The 16777-nt window shown below is 36.9% G+C and overlaps 2 protein-coding genes across 3 annotated transcripts in view; one reads left to right on the top strand and one right to left on the bottom strand.

Annotated features, from left to right (window-relative positions):
- LOC103462393 (ferritin, heavy subunit) overlaps positions 1-16777 on the top strand; it is a 201145-nt gene that overhangs the window by 39847 nt on the left and 144521 nt on the right. The gene's annotated exons all lie outside the window — the stretch shown is intronic.
- mettl15 (methyltransferase 15, mitochondrial 12S rRNA N4-cytidine) overlaps positions 11853-16777 on the bottom strand; it is a 60216-nt gene continuing 55291 nt past the window's right edge. For both annotated transcript variants that reach the window (XM_008405160.3, XM_081605138.1), the window contains one exon: positions 11853-13811. In XM_008405160.3, the coding sequence (XP_008403382.2) occupies positions 13378-13811 (434 nt within the window). In that variant the 3' untranslated portion in view covers positions 11853-13377. The remainder of the gene's footprint in view (positions 13812-16777) is intronic.

Raw genomic sequence — 16777 nt, 5'->3', positions numbered from 1 at the left:
TATCTATCTATCTATCTATCTATCTATCTATCTATCTATCTATCTATCTATCTATCTATCTATCTATCTATCTATCTATCTATCTATCTATCTATCTATCTATCTATCTATCTAAACTTTTATTTCATAATCCTTGAAAAAAACAACCTCTTTTATTCCAGTTTTCTTTTCCTCCAGTCAAACGTCTTCAGTTACATTCACATTTTAGGTGGGGCAGGTGAGAAAAACATCCACCTACATCATCCATTGTGATCTCTCCACTCACTCAGGCTGTTGATCATGTGTGAAAAGGAAACATTTTCACGATATAAACACCGATAAGCAGCGTTTGCTTATGTATCATCTGCTGGGATAAGATTCTCAAAACTGAGAGGAAAAGATGAGAAATTAAAGAAATCAAAATAAATTTGGATAGAACCGTGTTTATTTTAGATCATATTTGCTTGCTGAGTTATGGTATATGTATATGTAGAGTACCATCTTCCCATGTTGCTTGTAGATTTCTATCTATATATGCCTGTTTAAACTGTGGATTTTTGGTGACAGTGTTTCTTCATAAAGACGTGAAAATATCGCCAAATATTCATCGGACATAATTGCTTTTTTGTGGTTTCTAATATCCGGTGTCAGCGGTGTGGAAGGCAGTGGCGCCAACAGCACCATAAACTGGTGTTGTGTAAATTAGTTTAAGTGACACTTGGTGCTGGACAGGAAAGACAGGACCATCTGACTAATCCGGGTAATTACTGTGATTGTCGTTATTAGTTTGTTATACAGCATCACTGATGAAAGTGTAAATGGTAGCAAAGCTACGATCATCAAGCATCAATAAAGGACATAATGTGTGCCGGTAAACATAGTGATTTGCGATGCTTTGGTTTGTTTTGTTCAAATATAAATGATTGGCACCAACTTTAACTCCTTCCTGTGTGAATCATGTTTTCCTCTCTCAGCCTTTTCACGTGCGTCTTCAATCATTTTTAGGCAGACACAAAAAAAATGTTCCAACTTTAACTTTCTAGGTTGCTTTCTATAACTTTAAAAGGACTGGCAAAACATTCCCTAAGAGCTCTCTCTGACTTTCTTGATGACCTTGCAGACTGAAACACTAGTGCAGTCCAGATTAGTGGTTTATAAGAAGAACTGTATAGTTACTGTAGTATTTAATTATCTCCAAGCTAACCAACCAGCAGTGCTAAATAATACTTGTGAACCTTGTGAGGAAGAAAAAAATAATCTGTGAAGCCAAACTGAGATGTCACCTGTGTCTGGCATGTGTCTGACATGAGTAGAGTGATGATCTGTTGGCGTCCAGGAGCCACACGGCTCTCTGACCAGAGGGGAACACGCCTCCCTCACCTCCTGCTGGTACACTGGAAGATCCTCACCCACGGGTCTATCCCTGATGTCATACAAACATCTTAAAGAGCGCCACCTGTCAACAATCAGTCACCACACATCTTTATTGGGAGCATGACGCATCCGATGCAAATTCATTGCCCTCGTCACTAATAGGACACATCCTGAGCCACTACCAAACTAAGCAACTATTACATGGAGGCCTCCACAGGTTGCAGAGATCATTTAGAGCTATTAGCATCTAAAAAATCTAAAAAATACTTCATTTTTAAAAAAAATTGGGGTTGTACTTGTAGTGCTCAAACTGTTGATTTATCTGTGGCAAATTTTTACAAACATGTTTTCTTAGCTGCAGGTTTTGACAAAGTCTGTTTGAGTTCTTGTCAATAAAAAAACACCGGTTCTGGTTTTTTGTGTGGTTTTTTTTGTTGTTTTTTATTAAAATTTTAACAAATTACACCATTACAAATGCTACTAATTCTACACAGTTTTAAACTCATAAGTACCAAGGAACATATTATTGGTTCAAAGTTTATCCAGGAATTAGAGTCTTCCTTCAGATTTCTTAAGATTTAACAGGACTTGATGCTCAAGCATCTGAAAGCGTAAAACATTACTGCATCTAATTTTCAGTCAACATTTGGAGTTCAACAGCCTGGCCATTGCTGTTTGAAATCAATTCTTGCTTACATCACAGTCTGGGCTTTCTCCTCTTGACTTGGATTGTCTGTGGTAGATTTTCTACTGGACCAATCAGCAAACAGAAGGGGAAGTTGTGAACAACTTTTTCATTTTCTGCACTGTTTTAGAATTGTAGTCTGCCTGCAGCTTAGCAATGGCAGCGGAGGAAGCGAACAAATCTACTTTAAAATCTATTTTTTGTTGGTGGACTGTACCTTGTCTATTCTACTTACTTCCTGTCTCTCCTTCACTCTTTGGCTGTTTTATGTTCTGTTGAGATTTCTTTTGTCTTTATTATTCCCGGTCAGTTCAGGGGTCTCACAGTCCAGTCCAGAGACCAGAGGTCTTGCACCTTTTTAGAGGTGCCAAATGGAGGTGCCAGAACCAAATGGTCAAATTACTTTCATGCATTCAGCAGAATGCCAATAATCTGCAGCTGCTTCCAACCTAAATAAGAAACAAGCATATTCTTCCAATGACAGCTGAATGTTAAATGTACATTCGTATCATAAATGTGTTGGTTGTGTAACTGGACCAAACGTATACATTAACCTTGGTACCAACCATTGAGTGTGAAAACAAAACACGTCATGATTTTGTCCTTAACAACCCGACACATGCCACGGCTTTATCTATGCAAAACCTTAAAACGCAGCCGACTATATTCATTGTTTCTTATTTTAGACATTTTAAGAAACACTGAACACACTAAAAACATGCATAAACAACTGACTAAAGCAGTGCCTTTTTTAATCTTTTTTATGCTCTGATTAAATGATCTTTTTTGTCACAGATATTGGTTTAACATAGGGCAAAAAGGGTTCCAGACGTTCAAATTATTGCCCATATTTCAAAAAGACCTCGTCAATGAGATCCCAGTTGGTGTTCCCTGGTTATCATCATTAGGTCATGAAATGACCAAACTATCACCACAGATAAGAGTCATTGATGTGTGAGTGAATAACAAAGTCCCGCGTTTACACTGCCGCTGCAATTTCCTCGAGCCAACAGTGCATGCACTGATAACCATAAAAAGAGAAGGTGTCCGTTGAAGGCCTGAGTGATGGTGTCCCGTGTTCCTGAGTAAATTAAACTAGGACAAACTCTATCATTTTAACCCCAGGGTGACTGTTCAGCATGTGACCTCTGTTTCACTGTTGTTGTGGAGACTGGAGCCTCTCTAAGAGCCAAATGGACGACTGCTGGGAATATTGCAGGCTTGTACTCAGACAGGCAATTTTCACCACGTTGGAATAATGGCAGCAAATGGAAAGGAGGAAAGATTTACTCATACACGGCACACCTACTTGGAGGGTGGTGATTTCGCTCTGCTCTCACGCCGTCCAATGTTTCGGCTCATCGATGCCGATTACAGATGGGCCCTGGTTTTCAGACTTTACTTCAAAATCATTTGAAATTAGCCTAAAAACTGCAGAGACACAAGCACATCTGTTGACGTTCAAAAGGAGTGGACTTACATGAAGAGAAAAAATTAGGAAGAAGTGTTTCAAACAGCAAAAGATACATAAGATATTGTATTCATATCTTGTAATTTATCATTTTTTAACTCTCTCCCAATCTCAAAAGGCACTATAGCTGGATAAAACTGGCTATCAGATCAATATAGCCAATACCTGTCCTTGTCTTTATATGCTTCACACCTTTAAAGTGTCTGTCATATCACTTGAAATATGAAGCACATCATATTTGCTTCAGAGTCTTAAGATTTTATTCATTAGAGAAACGTAATTGAGAACAGGAGTGTAAAATTTTACATTCCACTGCTTTTTTTAAAAAAACAAAAACAACAAACATCTGAGACACCTACAGATTTGTCAAACTCTCTCTACACAGGTCAGGGTAGGACAGAGAAATATTAAACCAGCATTTATTCAGAATATCTCAAAGTTATTACTGAGGAAGACGAGGAGCAATGATGAGAAAATTTATATGACTGCTAGGCGACACGTAGACGTTCAGCAGCATGTCTGAGCCACAACAATGTGAAGACAACCTGCCGAGCAGCAGAGGGACCAGCTGCCTCTGCAACTCAGATTGGGATGTTTCCATTGATTGGGATGTTTCCAAAAAATCCATTGTGATTTTTTTTTTTAGGTAAAAAGAGGTGCCAATTTTATAGATGATGAATTTACAGCTGGCTCCTAAACCCTACCTTGGGAGTTACTGTTTTTGTCATTTATTAGCTGAATTAAAAAAATGTTGAGTGTGGAAAAGAAGAGTTCATTTCCAGCTTCACAAGCAGATGGTAAGTTTGAGCACCAGGTTGGGTTGATCCTTAAAATTTCCCAGATGGCAGTTTATGAGAACAAGGTCAAGCAGCAGATATTACGGACAACAGATTCTCAGACCAGTAGAGGGCATGACCAAGATGATTACCAACTAACTGGATGCTCCCTCATTAGATATCTACTTTAGCATCTTAAAAACTTTCATCCCTAATTTGAAAATTATTGAACAGCAGTAAGATTTTATTTTTTTTTTTTTAAAGTGGAAATTTCCCCCTTAATAGATACGATAAGAGGGAAACTGGTCAGGGAGTCTACCAGTGTCTGACACTCCTACACTGAAGGAGCTGCCAACCACTAGCCCTTGTGTGTGCGAGGACTGAGGCAAACGTAGAGGACTGTGGCAAATGATACAGGTTTTATGTGTGTGGGGTCGGTTTTATGTGTGTGGGGTCGGTTGGACCCCATTTCTACGTACAAGGGCTAAGCATGTTCTATGTGTGACAATAATCATCTGCTTTATCCATCTGCAAAGAAGCGTTGCTGTGAAGCAGAATAAAGTCAGCACCTAAATATCTTTTTGGATGAAAGTGGTCTGATAAAACCAAATTTCAACTTTGGACCACAAAAGCAAAAAGTATATTTGACACTGAAAACACCTACTGCAAAACCTGGTTGTGAGCTGAAATGTCTCTTTTTCTTTTCAGATGAACGTAGGGGGTCTTTGATATCGCTGTATGTATGTAAGTGGTTTAAGGACCCAAATGCAGGCATGAGGGAGGTAATCCAAAAGCAGAAAAAAAACCCCATAAATAAATAAAGTAAAAGAAAATCAGAAGATTTTTACTACATTAATTGCACAAGACAAAAGAAAAAGAATGGCTTCAGGAAGATTACGGGCTGGTAGATGGTAGCCAGCTGAAAGAAAATAGGATGGGTACATTCTGGAAAGATGACATGATGAAACAGGTGTGCAGCAGCTCTCACCTGTTTCTCATCAGTACAGGTGAGCAAACCTGCAATTCAACAGAACCTTTGGAGAATCCAAAGGAAAATCCTAAAAAGTCAAATGAGACTCAAACAAAAGCACAAAAGTCTTCAATTCACCAAAATGCACAAAAAATACAGAAAAAATGTTCAATAAAATAAAATGCAAGCTTTGTCAGTTAGTGATCACATGACATATTGTCCAGTGAGAGTAAAGTAGTGACCTGATTAGGCCTGAAGCAGAAGAGACTTCAGAAATCCTTCTCAGTTGATTTTAAAAATAAAAACTTTTAGTTAACCGAAGCACAGTAGTGGACTGGACTGTAACGTCACAATGACTTTTTTTTTTTACACTGCAATAAGCTACCCATGAGACCTGCAGGTCTCGCAAACAATATTCAAACGGCTCCAAACTCTGCGTATTGCTGTGAAAGATCCCTTTATAGCAGCTGGAGAAGCTGAGATGGGCAGGTGGCTGGAGAGGGAGGGAAGATGTGGCCTGAATGAGCTTTCTGTTTTCTGAAATTCAAACGCTTTTCTGTCTGTCAGAGGGAGAGTCACAGAATGACGCATGTCTCTTTCTTTACACTGAGAGTTAATGGTCACAGCGCTTCACTCCCTTCTGTCTGCCACAAGTGGAGAAATAACAGAATACTACCGTCAGGGCAGGATGAATATCCAGAGGATATGCGTCGTCATTCATTTTGCGAGTGTTGAAACGCTGCCTCATCCTTTAGCCCACTAGACATTTCTCTCCACCCAGCTGCCTTTTTGTTTTGTCTCGTTATATTAAATCTCCTCCGGTTATCTTTTTGAGTTTTACTCTCTAAACAGCTGTGTCATACAAATCTATTTTAATCATTTCTAAATAGCATACAGTGACTGTGCCGAATAACAAAGAAAGCGAAAATACAACTGGAGTCCCAGTTGACAGGGGGTGCAACCACAAAGAGATGCAGTTAAGGACTTTATGCAGATTAATAGGATTGTAACAAAACAGAAAATGTCACGTGATTTTTGGTTGTCATATTGTTATTGCATGGGCCAGTAGCCGCTTGATGAAAGTACCAGTCCTTATCATCTACTTCCAGTTTGGAGAATATTATAGTAATGAAGCTAGAGCTCTACTGAAAAATGCATTTTAGCCCGAGCTGATTTTTTTCTGCCCATAAGATGGTAACTTGAATCCCAACGTCAATTAGATTAAGATCTGTAGCAGTTACTGAAAAATTAGGAGCCTGCTGGCCACTGTTAATGTGATGCTTCAAATGAAATTAACTTTAAAAGGTCTAAAAACATTTCAGTCAAACCTCAAACATGTAAAATCCCAATGCACATAGCTGGAGGATTGTTACTTTTACCGCCTTATTGACTGCCGGGGTTTTATTCGTTTTAGTCACGGCAAACTAATTTTATCTGAGAGTCATTATATAATTTCATTTGTTTAGCTTGATCCACTTTAATTATGCATACTTCAAAATGGCTCGCTTTGAAGCTTCTCCTTACCTAGCTTTGTGGCACATTATAGTAAAATGAACTGTATCGCACAGTAATGTTCAGCATTAATTGCAGGTACCTGTGACAGGACTCCAGCTCACTAAGTGTTACTCAGTAATAGCTTACTTTGGCTTTTATTGCAGATTTGTTCAAAACATTTTTGAGAGCTTGCTAATCATTTTTGAAAATATTCAGGTTATTTCCCTAGCTAACATTTTTAATGTAATAAAACCTTGAGAGGCATCTGTAACATACGATAAAATCGAGGTGACACTTTTTTCTGAGTCATAAAATGGTTGCAGTTCTAAGAATTGGCTTGTGCTAGGAAGAAAACTAATCAAAGGAACAGACAGACAGTTAGCTGGCAAAATGAAATTGTTGTTTATTTACTGATTATTCCGTGTGAAACCATCACCCATGGTATTACTAGTAAATCATTAACGAGCTGAATACTGATTTATTGTTATAGTTGGCCATAAAATTATTGAACCGCAAAATAAGTATACTGACAAAAGGTAAAATTGTTTGGATTTGAAGTTAACAACTGACAATTTAAACAGGTAAACAAGCGAAGATTAAATATAAATCCAACACAAAATTGTATAATACCCATAACAATACCTATTTGCAAATCAGGTATCTTGTTTAAAAACATCCCATCTCCCCCCGTGAGCCTTCAAACATTTGATTGATTCACTAGATAAAGAAAATTTAGAAGGTAAAAAAAAATGTCACATTATTATATTACATAATATTTTATTTATTCATATTATTTGGAGTATGGTAAGCTGCCACAGATTTTTGCAAACATCTCTTAAAGTGATGGCATTATGGACAAAAATAAGAAGATGTAAAAACATGAAGCTGTGTCCTGATCAGGAGGGTAAATAAACTCATTATGGATCACTTCAGTTTGTTGTTCTTCATGAACGAACAATGGCTTCATCACATGTAGCATCAAACAAATTATAAGAGATTTGATTATCTCTCTCAAAGTAAGTAATTTCAAAAACAATTTCCATACAATTTTAGTAACTACTCTTGAGCAAACTGCATAATTTGACACATTTAGAAGATGGGTTGAAGTACAGCCTTCCATTTAATATTAGCCTCATTTATAACCTTTTTGTGGCCAACCTCACATAATCGGTCTAAAGGGGGGAAAAATCCCGTTTTGCTCTCGTGTGCGATGCAAATATCTACATTAACGTGACAAATAGCACAAAGCAACACTGTCCTATGTTCCCTGTACAGCAAGAAGAGGCTGAAAATTGACTTTATTCTCTATGATACATGAAGATTGGAGACATAAGAGGCTCGGTGCATTTCAAAAACGTGATTTTGCAACAGCTGCTAATAGTTTTGTTACATGTAGTCAATTTATGGATTGAAATGAGGATGTAATAATAGCATCACCTTACATTTTATTTACTGTTATCTCTCCCTTATCTGTTTCCATGGTGACTGAGAATCACAGTAATAGATGATTATGCTGGAACAAACTGAGGGTAAGAATCTCAGTTATCATCTTCTTCATCAAGCAACAACTCCCGGTGATTTGTACGCAAAAGTGGTTTTAATACAAAGAGAAAAAAGAGGATTTTATTTCAACTCAGAAACTTGATACACACATGGGCGTGCTTTGGTCACGAGCAAATCATTGCATCTAGGTAGAACAACCAGATTGTACACCAAAACAAAAGAGACTAAGGAGCCAGGCATAATGAGCATACATTTCCTTGAAATGATGTCTATTTTTCCCCACTGCAAATGGTACCGCAATCAAGCTTCATTTAGAGCTTATAATGCCATTTGATGCATTAGCAAGGCATCCGCTGTGTGTAGTGGCTTGTTTTTTTTGTTGTTGTTTTTTTTGACTTACTGTCTGATGATCCAGCAACTTCCTGTAAAAATATTACTTCACTCATATGTTACTGGCCCTTCCCTTTTGTGTCACGTGAAGTGACACAAATCAAGTCATTTATTTTCCCTTCACTGCGTGCAAAACACATTAGATCGACATCAAATTACTCCTCCAGGGTGCCTAACTTTTTTTTTAACATTGAATCTGGAAGTGAACTTCAAAAGGAAACTAAAGACAAACAACTAGCAAAACTGATCGAACAGCAGAATTAACAAAGTTAATTTACAAATAGTTTAGTATTCCTACATTTGAACTGCAGTGATCGGCTTTTTGCAAAACATACAGTGAGGCGTGTGACATTGTGCTACTGAAATAAGAGCAAAATATGCAACTTAGAAATGCATCTTCATTGCCTCAAATAGTCCCTTTCCAGATGGTACAAATTACGTTTGTCATGCGCATTAATGCACATATGCTGGCTCTCGAGTGTCAGCTCATAACAAGCTGGATTTCGCTGTCATCACCTGAGACAGATTTGTGCCAGCTGTCTGAAATAATAAAATTTGGTTGCAAACAGCATTTTTAATCACCTACATGCCAAAACGTACTGTTCACAACAGCAGCTGTTATAGGATTTAAATTAAATATTTGACATAAGCTATGTTTGTGACCTTGCTTGTTTCTTAAGAGCGCTCCAGCCTTCAGAAGTTGACTTAGACACTCATGGGAGGCATGTGTGGCTGTATAACGTTTTAACAGACACATCAACACATACATTTCTACAAATACTGAAAAAAATAAGTAATATAACCTAACAAAACGGAAGAAAGGACATTTTAAGAAATATTTATAAAATGGAATACAAAAATGCAATTTCTGGTGAAGAATCAATAAGGACACCTCTTCATTTGTTCTTACTTAAAATGGCTTAAATCAAACCCAAACGTATCACATCAGGTGGGCATGATAAGAACATCATTACTCTGACTCTGCATTTTGAAAGAGGTTTGCCCTATTGTCATGTTCAAAAGCTCTGAATAATTTTGCAAGGCACTGTACATAGTAGTAATGGACATAAGAGGCCACACAAACATTTTGTCTTTATTTATGCAGAGTTTGGGGTCATTTCACCCTGATAAATAATGTTGAAACAAGATGTTTAAATACACTAAATAAGAAGACACATATCTCTTATATGTCACTGTCTGACATTGAATCAAAGCAATTTTCCTTGTTTTAAGTTAATTAGAATTAGCTAAGTGAAGTCATTTCTATTTGCTAAAAATCAAACATTGTAGTGCTTCTTTGAAGGATATCTACATTTTTATTCTGAATTTACTTTAAAGATAAAAATTGGCTTTACAAAAAAATACATAATGGACCTCTTATTTCCCAGGGGCTCTAAATGCAACAAAACAATCTTGCATTGTGATTGATAGGTGTCTTATGCGTATAACTCGAGTAAATATAGAGGACAGTTTGTATTCAGAGAGTCGTAAACTACATAAAACTAAATCACAAATAAATTTGTTTTCTGCAGTTGAACATACTGTAATTTCACAATGTTATGTTTTTTTTTTTTTTTTTTAGTTGATCCCACACACAAAAAAAAGGAAATTCAGAGGGATTCTCATAGAGGTTCTTGCTGAATAACTGGCATAAAAAAAAGAAAACCTAAAGTATGATCCACACCACACAGCATAACATTGTGCTGCGGTCATGACCAAGAACTGGACATAATGTAAATCAAATAATTCAACTAAAGTCCTCCAAAACATTTTTGAAATGCCATCAGAAAGCCTGCAGATTTAACAACCAAGGCCAGTTTCAAAACTGGAAGAATGTTCAGCTGCACTGAGGAAACAAATGAAGAAATGAAGGATGAATCGAGACCGATTCGCAGTTCTGTGTCTTGGCATCTAACATTTTGAGCAGATGTACAGGTGCATCTAGGTGAACATCATTTCTGTAATTACATCAAAAAGGTGAAAATTATGGTATAAAGATATATTTTCTACACAATTACTTATTTTAGATGCATATTGGTTATTATTGCTTATAGGTAACAGATGCCCCAAAATAAACGTTTTCAAAGTAAGAAAAAAATAAATAGGTGTTAATGTCCTATGTATAAGTTCATGTACTGTATAGTTTTTACATAATACACTGTTGAAGCTCATTTTGCATTAATTGCTGCATCAATGTGATGTTGCATGGAGGTGTGTGGTCCATAGTGGTGCGGAGGGGGTTTGGGAATCACAGGCTGCTTTTAGCAACCTTCAGCTTGTCTCATCTTTGTCCTGATAATACTTAACAGCTTCATTGTGGGGTTTTACACCATGAGATAATGGGTATTAAAACAGGAATATTGCTACTTTTGTCAGTGTGGGGAATACTAAATCTTGATTGAAACCCAATTAACATTTCTATGTCTGTAGACAGAGGCCCTTAGCAAAAAGGATCAACACCGAAATCATTACCTGCTGTGGAAACCTGGATTTTGAAAGTTACACTTTTCATAATATACTGAAAGTGGTTGAAGGATGAATTCTTGTTTGTTTTAGCCATTGTGTCCGTTATAGAGCTTCATCCTCACAGCTTTTTGAAGCTCAGCAAACGCTCTACTTCTGAAGAAAGAAAAAGATCAAATGTCCTGACGTGTCCCGAGTTTTACATCCACCGATGTCACCGGGAAGGGGCGTAGAAAACTCCCCATACAGCTTCATTTCAAAGTAGATTAAACAACAGGATATAAATTTAGATGCACTTGAGTATTACTTGCACCACTTAGTTTCCAAGGTAACTGCAAGGGTATATTTAGAGAGCACAAAACTGAGAAAAAAGAAAAAAGTGTTAATAATCTTGATGAAGCAATTACAATTAGTCAAAGTTAAATAGTAAAGATCAAAACACCTCATCTGCTTACAGTTGAAGGTGAGAGAATGCTCAAGAACAACCACCCAGCTCATTCAGCTCCACTTCTGACACTTGCGTCATTCAGTATTTAGTGGCATTACTGATTCATATGGTGCAGTAGAGGTTGCACTTGAGCTACTCATCAAGGGAGGTTCAGGGAAAATACAGACGTCAATGAAAAAAAAAAAAAAGTATTTCTGTGCTGGTTTTACATATTAAGCTTCTGGGCAGCAACAACTTCAGGTGTCATCATACGTAGCTTGAACTTGTAAACATGCACAATTGTAATCTGGACAATGAGATAGCTTTTTGGCATTTTTATTTTGAGCTATTAGGTAGAAGAAACAACAACCAAATCCTTATTTGACAATTATTATAATGACAGTTTAAGGACATAGTAGAAAAAGTCTGCTGATATATTGTAAAATCTCCTTTTTGGCTTTTCTCAGAACCTTTTAAAGATATTACAAACAATAAAAAAATCAATAGAAAAGAAACAACAGAAACTGGCAACATCCTCAATTTTGTTCATATTGTTCAGACGAATAAACTGTTGGGCTCACCTACACCAAAAAGCCTGGAATTCATACGTTTTTGCTGTCTTGAAGTAGAAAACAACTTTAAAACATGATGCTCAAGTCAAAACCAGTCTCAGACAAAAAGAATGCTTTCAAAAGACACATTTGAACAGAGTTTAAGAACTTTTACTTAAATATGAAAAGTAATTAATGAATGAAATCAAACCAGGATGATGACAAAAATCTGTCAATTTGGCAGCATTATGACCAAATCATCTACTGCAAAAACAAAAATGGCATTCGGTTGTTTTCCCTCAACCAAATCTTTTCCAAAATAAACTGCTTGGTTTGCAAAAGCTACCTCTGTTTCCACAAATGAATATCAGACAAATAATATAAAAAAGCATTGCAAAGCAGCTCTCTGCTGGGCCACACACACGAAACTAAAGATTTCATTGGTAGCAGGAAACAGATTTGTGAAGACCAACAAACTAAAATGTTGAAGCCTCCATGTTTAGAAATTTAGAGTGAAGAGAAAATTAATGTTTTGATAAAATTGTGTGTTATCAATTAAAAAAAGTCAAATGAGAAATAGTTTAATGACACAAGCTTACTGCTTCTTAACATCAGTGTCAACAGTAACATTGTAAATTCTGACTAATTTTAAAAATGGAGTTTGTGATGTTTATTACGATTATTGTGTCTTTTAAGATTGCCAACTTGTGTTTATGAAAACAAAATTCAATAGTTTGTAACACTATTGAAAAGTACTGATCTGTTGCAGCAGAAATGCTCATCAGCTTTGGACTTAGGACTTTTTTAGGTAGTCTTTGCTAAAACACTGTTTCTGCTGTTCACTAATAACGCCACTGCAGACGTGCAAAGTGATGCACTCTAATGAAAAGACATACATCTTCTGCAAAAAGTCTGCTGTGAAGCTTAACATGATAATGTTTGTATCAAATAAATATAAAGACACAATGAACAGACTGGGAAATATCTTTGAAGGAATTTTACAAGGATCAGGTTTTGGTTTTTATTCCTTTTCTTAAAAAACTAGATTGCAAAGATGAGGCATGTTGTTGCCTGGCATTAATTCTCACTTGATGCAAAAGCTCAGATACTGTCACCTTTTTTTCTGTTACCAAATGGTCTGAAAGCTGTTACACATTTCAGTTCAAAGACAAACCACTTCACTGCTTCACTAGGCAACAAACTCAGATATGTGTGCAGTGTTGTGTTCACAGTAAAAAAAATATGACATGTTCATTATGAAATACAATTTTTTTTTCCCATGATCATTCGAAAGCTACCTCCGTAGAGCTATCCGGAGTTTAGCAGATCGTCCACGAGGATTCTCTCTCACGTCGTCTTTTTCTGGACTGACCACTTTTCTTTTTACAGGAAACCAGTAAGAACTTTTGTTACATTCACTGTTCTCATCCACCAGTTTTTTCTTTCTGCTACCTTGCTTGTTTTGGCTAAAGTGGTATCGATCCAAGTTAGACAAGTCGTGCCCCTGCAGGAAACGTTTGACCAGTCTGTCCTCCAACGAATGAAAAGTGATCACGCAGAGCCTTCCTCCGGGTTTCAGGGCGGACTGGGCCACGCAGAGCCCCTTGTGCAATTCATTCAACTCGTCGTTCACAAAGATCCGCAGGGCCTGGAACGTCTTAGTTGCAATGTGGGCACGGCGTTGAAGACGGTCTTTACGTGCGTAGAGAACGCTGGGAGGAAAAGCTCCTAAAAAGAAATAATAATAATAAAACAGTCAAAATAAGTCCATTTGGTATCAGATGGATGTGAGGAGTTTGAAGGATTTTCTTAGTGCTGTAATTTAGGACCAATTTAATCAGTTAAAAAGACATGCCAAGCGTTTGGGAATCACTTTGATGGTGTTGATTTTTGTTTTCTATTATCCATTAAAAAATATTCTGTCTCAAAGGTCAAATATTAGCATATTTCCGAGCAAAGAAATTTTAAGATCTTGAAAGTACAGAAACAGTTAAACCACAATAATGTTTCCCCATTATATTTCAAAACAGACAAGCAATTTTAAAACACACTATTCTGATATAAACACAATCTTTGAATGATGTTCTTCAGACCAGATATACATTATTGTTTAGATCCTGTCTCTTTCAAACGCTGTAAACAGATTATTTTCTTTAAAAAAAAAAAAAAACACATTCTAAAGGAAATATTCTAAATGTATAGCTGCTTACTGGAAAAACAAAAAAGGATACAGTAAGCATTTCTGCTGCAAAGATCCTGCAGGAAAAGAGAGTGAGCATCATAAGACGAAACAGGCACAGAATATTTTTCCTGACGCTCCAACAACAGTCTCTCTCTTGGAAGCAATTTTTTGATCCATGATTATGACCATAACGGCTTCTTTAAGAAAAGGAACAACCAAAATGTGAGTTGATTATAAAGCATAATCAAAGAGTAAACACCCATTCCACAGGCATTTGAGAGTGTCAAACTCTTTATAAGTAGCCTAAAACAGAGACTGGAGGCTTGCACAATTACTACATGGAATTACTAAAATGGAAGTGCCAAAGCCCATGCGTCACAGTAGCTAAAGCAACACTCCTGGTTAAAACGGAAGCAGAAATGATCTGAAAGTTGTTATATTTTTTGAATTTTTTTTTACAAGCAATCTTTGGTCATTGTTATGAATAACAAGCAAACAGGACTAGTCACAAACCATTTCAAAAACCCTGCACAGGGTGCTGGTTTGCTATGTTTCCAAGGGAGTGCTCTGAGAAAATGTTACTCCTAACTCTTCACTGCATTGATGCCTAAGTTTTATCTTCCAAACATAACATCAATGCATTGCTCTGCAATGTTTCACTGTGCTATTGCGTTGAGCTACAAGCCCAAACACAACACAAAAGGGAAAGTCTGAAAAGTGACGGTATACCCCTTTTAAGTATTTCTCATAGATTAAACCGATTAAAGCAAAACTAACAGGCTACATGTAACACAGTGCCCAAAAATCCCAATTTACTTTAACTGCCTGTTACATGTCGACACAACATTTTATTCTTTAAGTTAAGGGGCCTCTTTTGTGCTTATATCATTCAAAGGCTATTGGTAAATGGCCAAAAACCAGGAAAGAGAAGATCTGATTGTTCTGCAGAGACTTGTCATTCCAAAACAAGTTCATGTCCAAAGAAAGCTTTGAAAGACCCTCAGGGAATCTTGGAAACTATTGCTCAAGAGCATTTTTAAAAAATTACAAGACAATCTGGCTCTTTTGAAACAAAATGTAAAGAAATGACAGATGGGTAAATACGTCTGCTCAGTACTGTATGTACACCATTCTTTCACTGAAAAAAAACAACACAAATAACAGCTTGATTTATATCATTAACACAAGACTGATCGGTTCAGAGAAAATACGTCACAGCAATAAAAAAACAGCTTATTAAAGGATATAAACAAGCCAAAGTTAGGAGTGAAGAGGGAGCTGCAGTTGGACTGAGCGGCAGGTCCATTAGAGGCACTGTGTGGAGCAGATGGAGGGTGGAGATGGTGTTGTTATTGCTTATGTGTCACTAATTATGTGTCACTGTCACATTCAAGTTAAACTGTAGAATAATATAATTTGTCCTCCTGTTCGCAACAAAAAAAAATGTAAAGATGTAAAGAATTTTGCAGTTTTTATCTCCAACTAGAACAGTCACAGGAAGGAGATGTTTTCATGCAAGTTTTGAAGTCAAAACTAAAGAAAGTAAGAAACGTGTAAAGTTAATCTTGACCAACCCATGGCAACCACACACAGAAAACAAAAGAACAATTAGGCACTTACACAGATCCAAAGAGATAGAGCAACAAATAGAGAAGTGAGTGATGTGGCATTTCTCTCCTCCTGCACTGAACAGTCCAAGGTGTGACTCACACTGCACTCAATACAATGCCTGCACAGTAAGGACCAGCTCTGGTCTAGCTTAACCAAGCCATGCACTCTTTCTCTAATTCACCTTTGAAAGGTCCTGCAGGCTGCTCTATGGTGGTAGGAAGAGATTACAAAAAGAGGATATCTGCTGGTTAAGGATGAACCAAAACACGCTGAGCGTGTAACACGGAACTGCAGAATAAACCTCACACAGCTCTGTTTGCGCAGGTTTAGGCCTGTAGGTGGTTGGAATAATGTTTTGACCAAGCAACAAAAAGGAATGTGTTCTTAGATGCTACAGTAGTATATGTCAAAATATGATTTATTCTTTCTGTCTTTGAACAAAAATTAAGGTTGAACTCGGCTCTGCACAAAATTAAATCAAGAGAAATGCATTTTTTTATATATCTATTTTTTTACCCACCTGGTAAAATAAAGCAAGAATTTGGCATGAACCAAATTCAGCATTGGAGGAAACAAACATTTTTACCAACTGTGAAGCATAACTATGTGTCATAGTTTGGGGATGCAAAGCTGCAAAAGGTCCTAGCTAGCTCACCGTCATAGAATCCACCATAAGTATGTATAAATCCTTTAACATGACAATTACCCAAAACATATGATTAAATCCATCCAAGAGTTAGGTGAAAATTAAGGAAACATTAGTCCTGGGCAAAGTCAAAGTCCAGATTTTGATCTCACTGAAATGCAGTTGGTTAACTTGCAACAAGCTGTCCATGCACACTCACATTTAATAAATTAGAATATGCATTTTAATAAGCTTTGCTTGTCAGCTTAAAAGTAC

Source organism: Poecilia reticulata, chromosome 3, assembly GCF_904066995.2.
Source record: "Poecilia reticulata chromosome 3, P_reticulata-male-v2, whole genome shotgun sequence".
NCBI classification, from domain to species: Eukaryota; Metazoa; Chordata; class Actinopteri; order Cyprinodontiformes; family Poeciliidae; genus Poecilia; species Poecilia reticulata.
This window is presented reverse-complemented; position numbering and strand designations above follow the sequence as displayed.